The 7,636-nt window shown below is 47.1% G+C and overlaps 1 protein-coding gene across 1 annotated transcript in view; it reads right to left on the reverse strand.

Moving 5' to 3' along the window:
- Positions 1-580, reverse strand: part of CCNY (cyclin Y) — a 124,334-nt gene extending 123,754 nt beyond the window's left edge. Inside the window, exon 1 of the mRNA XM_065055119.1 lies at positions 4-580. Coding sequence (XP_064911191.1) covers positions 4-157 — 154 coding nt within the window. The 5' untranslated portion in view covers positions 158-580. The remainder of the gene's footprint in view (positions 1-3) is intronic.
- Between the last annotated feature and the right edge of the window lie 7,056 nt (positions 581-7,636).

Here is a 7,636-nt window from a genome sequence, read left to right on the forward strand (position 1 = left end):
CACCGTCGATGTTCTCCCGGTCGCTGATGTGCTGCAGGTTGCAGCCCGTGTCCTCCCGGCTCAGCTCGGCTTCGGGGCGGTAGGACTCCAGCCGGGAGTGGGCATTCCTGCGCAGCTTGGGGCTGGAGGACACGCAGCAGGAGGTGGTGTTCCCCATCTTCTCTGCCCAGCCCCGGCCTGGCCCGGCTCGGGAGGAGGCGAGGGGCGGCCGGTCAGCAGGGGCGGCGGGCAGCCATGGGCAGCGGCGGAGACGCGGGGAAGCGGCGGGGGAAGAGGCGGCGGCTGCGGCGCCCTGCGGCTGCACTCGCCGGCGGATCTCCCCGGCGGTTCATCCGCGGAGGCAGCCCCGCAGCGCGGCCCGCCGGCGTGGGCTGCGGCAGCTACGCCCTCCTCCGCGGGCAGGCAGCGCAGGGCCCGCCGAAGCACAGCCCCATCGCCGGCGGGGCCGCCGCGCTCCTCCCCCGCCCCCGCGCAGCCGCCGGGCCGCTCCACGCACGCACCCACGCGGCAGCGCCGCAGCCTCCGCGGCAGCGGCAGCCGCAGGAGCAGCCGCCCCGGGCGGCCCCCGCCAAGCGGTTCCGGTTCAAGCGGCGGTGACGCCTCCCGCCGGGCGGGCTGCGAGAGCGGCGGCCGGAGCTGTGCCCGCTCCCGGGGGACGGCGGTGCCCGGCCCGGCGGAGAGGGGCCGCCCCGAAAGCCACCGGCGCTGCTGCGGAGCCCGCCCTCCGCTCCGGCCGTGGGGCCGCCCGCGGTGCTGGCGGCACTGCGGCCCGGCGGGCCAGCGCTGCCAGCCGGCGGGAACCGGCCGGAGCTCCTGCCCTGAGCGTGCTCGGTCACCCCGCGCACACCCACACGCGTATATTGTACATAAGAGGGGGCACGTTGTTGCCAGAGCCAGCGCGGGGGTAACAGCAGCAGCTGTTGCCGCGCTGGGCGCTCCCTCCCCCAGGCGGGAGAGGCGCCGGGCTGGGCACGCACCGGGCGGGGGTTCCGCGGAGCCACCGGGCGGCCTGGTGGGGAACCCCGGCCCGAGGGACCCCCGCTGCCTTTGCCGCAGAAACCCGCCGAGGCCCCCGGCGCCATGTCCGCTCCGCCGCCCGCCCAGGCCCCTCCGGCCCGCGGGTGGGAGGTCTGGGCAGCTGCCAGCGGGGAACTGTCACCGAGGGGCTCCAGGTTTTTAAAGAATTGAGGAATTCTTTGAGAAGTTGTTAAGAACTCCTTCGGACTGACGGTGTCAGAGAGAACTGGCCAAAAAGGAAGAGGGGTGTGTAATGTGCCCCTGCATACCGCTCTACTGTGTTCAGAGCTTTCCCAGTCAAAATCCACCTTTTCAGTGTCAATGTAACGCTAAAGATGGAGACCGGGCATGTTTTTCATTGGTTTGATGAGTTGTTTTTTGGTTTTTTTTTTCATTTTAAAAATCTCTGAAGCAAATCTCATGACTACTGGAGGTCTCAGGCACAGAAGTTGAATGGTTATACTGATAATTTGATAACAGAAAAGCACATTTGTGTGTTTATAAAAAATGCTTTGACTTACAGCCACGTGTCCAGGGAACAATTACTTGCTAGTCTACAAGGCATCTCATGATATCTGATGTTTTTGTAAGATCTTCTGAAGTCAGATGATCACATTAAAGACTTGCAAGTTTTCAACACACATTTTCAGATCACACATGGCAAGGAAAAAAATATTTTTTAATTTTCAGCTATCTTTGAGTGTTTATTTAATGCCAATAAAAAACCCTAGTACAAAGGAACAACGAGAAAAAGAAAGTTTAGGGAAAAAAATATTTTGAGGAAGGTTTGTGTACCTAATTTTGACACCCCCCAAAGCACTGATGGGCAGCAGTTTGTGAGTTACATTCTCCCGTTGTGTTTGAGTAACTCGAAGTGAATAAGAATGGGTTTAGCATCTTTTACATATTAGTGTCTTCAGTAATTTGCATCCAAACAAAAGGAAATTAAGTATTTGCTGGAGCTCTGGTCTAGGAAGGTTATCTGGTAGGATGTTGTGCTAACTGGTGTTTTCCCCAGCACGCAGGTCCTTGCTGAGGGCACCTGGGGCTCCTTGGAGCAGCCCCTGCTCCTCAGCTGCCGGCCCGGCCCAGGCCACAGACCACGCTCCTGTCAGCAGGGTGGATTTAATCCCAAATGGGCATAAGCAGCAGCCAAGAAATTTCAAACACAATTTTGTAACAATGAACTCAGTATATATACCATGGGATAATGTTACTGGAAAGCCTAGCTAAGCGCATCTCACAGGAGAGCTTCAACAGAGCTACAGAGACCACTGTAAGAATTACCTGTTCACCTGCCTGCCACGGCTGCCTGACCTGCCCTGTTCAATTCTACCTTCCTGTCAGAATCAGGGACACACCCATTTGTGGTCTTTTCGACCTGCAGTCTCCCAGTGTGACCACCCCTGGGGCCCCAGTGCCATTGTCTTTTAAGTACATGCTTGAGTAATGTTAACTGGGAAGCCATTGTGTTGCCTGGCCTTGCTGGACCAATCCTGCTACATTTTTTAGGCATACAGCAAACATTTCAGAACCACTAATTATTTAGAGTTCTAAATCAGTTCTAAGTCAATCAGCATGGGTTTATGAAAGGCAGGTCCTGTCTGACCAACCTGATCTCCTTCTACAACAAGGTGACCCACCTAGTAGATGAGGGAAAGGCTGTGGACATTGTGTACTTAGACTTCAGTAAGGCCTTTGACACCGTATCCCACAGCATTCTCCTGGAGAAGCTGCAGCTCATGGCTGGATGGGGGTACTCTGTGATAGATAAAGACCTGCCTGGAGGGCCAGGCCCAGAGGATTGTGGTGAATGGAGCCAAACCCATTTGGCAGCGGGTCATGAGTTGTGTTCCCCGGGGCTCAGTACTGGGGCCAGTTCTGTTTAATCTCTTTATCAGTGATCTGGATGAGGGGATTGAGTGCACCCTTAGTAAGTTTGCAGATGACACCAAATTGGGTGGGAGTTGATCTGCTGGAGGGTAGGGTGGCCATACAGAGGGACCTGGACCAGCTGTATCTTTAGCTGAGGCCAATTGTAGGAGGTTTAGCAAGGCCAAGTGCCGAGTTCTGCACTTGGGTCACAACAACCCCAGGCAGCGCTACACGTTTGGGGAAGAGTGGCTGGAAATCTGCCTGGAGGAAAAGGATCTGGGGGTGTTGACTGACAGCTGGCTGAACACGAGCCAGTGTGTGCCCAGGTGGCCAAAAAGGCCAACAGCATCCTGGCTTGTATCAGGAACAGTGTGGCCAGCAGGACTAGAGAAGTGATTGTGTCATTGTGCTCAGCGCTGGTGAGGCCGCACCTTGAATCCTGTGTTCAGTTTTGGGCCCCTCATGACAAGAAAGACATTGAGGTGCTGGAGAGAGTTCAGTGAAGGACAACGAAGCCGGGGAAGGGTCTGGAGCAGGAGTGTGATGAGGGAACTGGGGCTGTTCAGCCTGGAGAAAAGGAGGCTGAGGGGAGACCTTATCACTGACTACAGCTACCTGAAAGGAGGTTGTAGCATGGAGGGGGTTGGTCTCTGCTCCCAAGTAGCAAGTGATAGGACAAGAGGAAATGGCCTCAAGTTGCACCAGGGGAGGTTCAGGTTGGATATTAGGAAAAAATTCGTCATGGAAAGGGTTGTCAGGCATTGGAACAGGCTGCCCAGGGAAGTGGTGGAGTCACCATCCCTGGAGGTGTTTAAAAGGCATTTAGATTAGGTTCTTAGGGACATGGTTTAATGCTAGAGTTAGGTTATGGTTGGACTCAATGATTCTGAGGGTCTCTTCCAACTGAAATGATTCTGTGATCTATTGTAGCAAATCCTTAGTCAAGTCTTGCAATTTATACTTATTCCACGATTTTCATAAGCTTTGAAACAAAACAAGCAATGACACAATAATGGGGATGGGTTAATTGCCATCTCTGCTTCTTTAAGTAGACAAGCAGAGCATAAAAATACATGTTTTCTTCATTAAAAATGAATTATTTAAACTTTGGTCTATATTTAAAACTAATATTCAAAAAGCAAACATTTAAAATGTTTTTACAATATAAAGTATTTATAACTTGTGATCATCAGTTGTGACTATATATAATCTCTATGTAGCTACCTATTTTCTTCCTTGAAGTCTTTTGTTCTGAATTTTTCATATACCTTTATTCCTCCTCTCTTCCCCCTAAGAGCTTGCTGAAGTACATTATAATGGCAAAGGTGCTGCAATACATATTTACAGATCAAGTCAAAGAAAAGGAACACTGCTCTAGGGTAATGGTCTCCTACTGGTATCTAAGAGCTGAGAAAAGTACATAGGTGAAATATATGTCAGCAAAGCATATTTAGTTTTCAATTATGATTACTTTATTTCAGCTATCGAGTCTATGATGCAAATGTAATTGTTTGGTAAATATTGGTACAGTAAAGCGAGAACAGTTCATTGTACCTTGCTGACATGCTTAGATGTCATGTATGTCTCAAGAAGATCTTTTGTGTCTTTCTTCGATGAGAGATCATTTTACTCTTGAGGTTTAAGATTATGTGTTTTACTGAGTTTTCTGTCTTGGGCACCTTCATGCATCAGATGAGGAACACCAGAAAGCTTCTTAAACTAAAGGCCAAGGCTTTCAAGACTGGTCAGCACTGAGGTACCTGTGCTTACAAAGGGATTATTCCTGCACAAAGATATTTTTAAAACTGTAGCATCACTATACAGAAGACAATGAGTTTTAATAGGTTAAATATTAATGATGTGACCCATTAAACCTTGTGCTTGAAATCCTTCTGGGACATTATTGAAAAATATAAGTGTTTCAGACCAGCAGATGTAGGTTATTGTTTTGCTTAAATAAGATTTTTATCTATTTTGAATAAATTAAAATGATAAATATTGTTTAATCCAAAAGTGCTTTCTGTTTGCAAACCAAAATATATGGGAAGCACAGTTAGAATAAAATCCTTAAGAGAAATGATTGGTGACAACCAGATCTGTTGATTCTGCTCATCTTTCAAATACAATCTGAGAAATTCGTGTCACACAATGCCTTCCCCACACTGCCATCTAATGTTCAATAAGAGTCCTACTAGCAATTTGGGCATTTTGGGCACTCTGAAATGCCATGTTGTCAAATTTATCAAAGCTAATCATTGTATGGAGTTTAAGCAAAAGCTTAAAATGAACATGGCTATGTAAAAAGTGATCTGGCTGGTCAATTGAATCATATCCTAAACTCTGTTGATTTTAATTGCTAAATTTATTTTGACTATAATATTAAATTCCAAATCAACTAAAACCGCAGTGATGAACACACCTGAGGAATGTTGTTATCCCTCTGATAATTCTATTTGTTTTTACTTAAGTTTATTGCTACAAGCCTGAATTCGGCAGCAGTAAGAAACTTTCTTCCTCAAGGCATGTTGGGAATGGCTCACTCTTGATTCTGAGCCAACCCAACGGCAAAGCCTTTCCCTGTGCTCCTCAAGAGATCACATTCAGGGATCATGTCTTAGATTCCCACCTCTATGGATGTGAATGGACAGATTCTGGGGCATATCTCCCCTTGCTGAAGGTGCTGACTCTTCTAGGACTAAGGCAGTCTTGTCTTTCTTGGAGGGAGAAATCCAGTGCTTGCCAAAAAACATCCTTTCAGCCTCATCAGAAGTTATTGGAGGCCCTTTCTGAGCCTGTGCCAACCATTGTGCTGCCACCAGAGATATCTGGAGGTTTCTGTGGGACTCAGCAGATCGCTGCAGCTCCCAGGAAAGACTTCAACACCTAATGAGAAGTAAGAGATGGGAGTTAGTGCCTGGTGTTACCCAGCTTAAAAATACTCAAATGGAGCCCGAGAAGTCAGTCCTTTGGCACTTGTTTCTCAGAAAGCAACTACCTTGTTTGAATCAGAGGGAAACATGTAAAGAGCAAATCAATATTTCTTCTGAAGATAAAGGCAAAAAATTTGGGCTACCTACTTCATGTATTTAACTTTAGTGCAGAAATTAGGATATCAATCTGGTGCTACCAGTGAAGAGATACTATTCTAGGCAATAAGTCAGAGCACAGAGTCAAGGTCCTGCTCTGCAGTGCATGGCAACTAGAGGATCCTATTGATTTTAAGTTACTATACAGGACAAAATAGGCAATTCAAGAATGAAGGTGATACACCAGAGAGCAGGTGTTAGAATACTTCCCTGAATATACATATCCCAGATTAGTTTATTTATTTATTGCTATATTATTTGCAAGCTTGAAATCACTGCAGAAAGAGGTGGTTTCCCCTCAACTAGGGAAAGACTGTTTCTTGTTTTAGGTGAAACACTTCAAGAACAACTATACTGGAAGGTTTTCATACATACAAGCATTCATAATTTTTTTAAGTTTTATTTCTTTGGGGATGGAGCAAGATAAGACCTGCACTTGGAAGCAGCCAGCACCCCAGGCATTATGCATAGGAGGGGAGATCACCCATACAGCACAGATCTGCAATGAGAACTGGAGGGGAGGAGTCACTTTAGCAGATTGTTCCATGGATGCTCTTGCTTGGTGGAGGAAGGCACAAGCTATTGGATTTAACTAGCTGGGTGGAATTTGGTTGGATTAGCTTTGGCACAGTTTCACATACTCTTAATTCATCAGTGAACACAGTAAAGATACTGGAAAGCTACTGGAGAAAAACAACCTTGCCCCTGATGCTGCTGTTGTAGGCAGAGCACAATCCCATAGCCTCTCTCTGTGTTTTTCTCTCTTCATTGTCTCCCTGGTTAGTTTGTTTTGTGCCAGCATGTGTCTCCCCATGTCAGGATCAGCTGCTTTTTCTGGGTCTGAGATCTTGGCATGTAAAGAGCAATAATTACCCAGTAGCATGGCTTGGTGACTATGAGCAAGAGTGGGAGAGCCCCCTCCTGAACAAGAAAACCCCTTGTAGAGAAAAGCCTGAAAAAACTAAACAAAATAATGTGTAAAAACAAGCAGTGCTGCCACAAAGCACTTTGCCAGCTGGAGTCTACATGGGGTATGAATAAGAGCCTATTGTGTTCCAGTCGTTTCTGCTTGTGAAAGATCCCATTCTGTAGAGATATCTTAATCTGTTCTAATTTCATACAAGTCTATGCAAGTATGACTTCTTTAGTTTCAATGAAGCTACTCCTAATTTACCCTAAGAATGAGATGTGAACCAGGCGCAGCAATTTGGGATGGCATGTTCAGACAGAACTGTTTTCTCTCAAATTCATCTTCAGACACCAAAAAAGAAAAACCAACTCTCTACCCAACACTCAATACCCGGCAATTTTGAGTATCAGTCATGGCAGCCCACAGTTAGAAATGTTGATGTGTAGTATGAGCTTAAAAGTCCCGCATTCTAAACTAATACAGATTAATATGCAAAGGATTGAAGTATTCAGAAACATAGCTCACCACAAAAGCATGTGTCTGTACATACATGTGCTCAGGCTGAGTCCCCTATATGAAAAAAAAAGCATCAGGGAAGTTTATTACTTTAGGCTACATCTCCCTAGAAGACCAGCTTTTTAATTACAATGAGAGGGCTTTGTTTGAAGAATAGATTTGAAGAAAATTTCAAGGTTTCAGAGACAGAGCATCAAGCTGAATTTGGAAAACTGTACAAACTTATCTCAAG

The sequence above is a fragment of the Columba livia genome, chromosome 2, assembly GCF_036013475.1.
Source record: "Columba livia isolate bColLiv1 breed racing homer chromosome 2, bColLiv1.pat.W.v2, whole genome shotgun sequence".
NCBI classification, from domain to species: Eukaryota; Metazoa; Chordata; class Aves; order Columbiformes; family Columbidae; genus Columba; species Columba livia.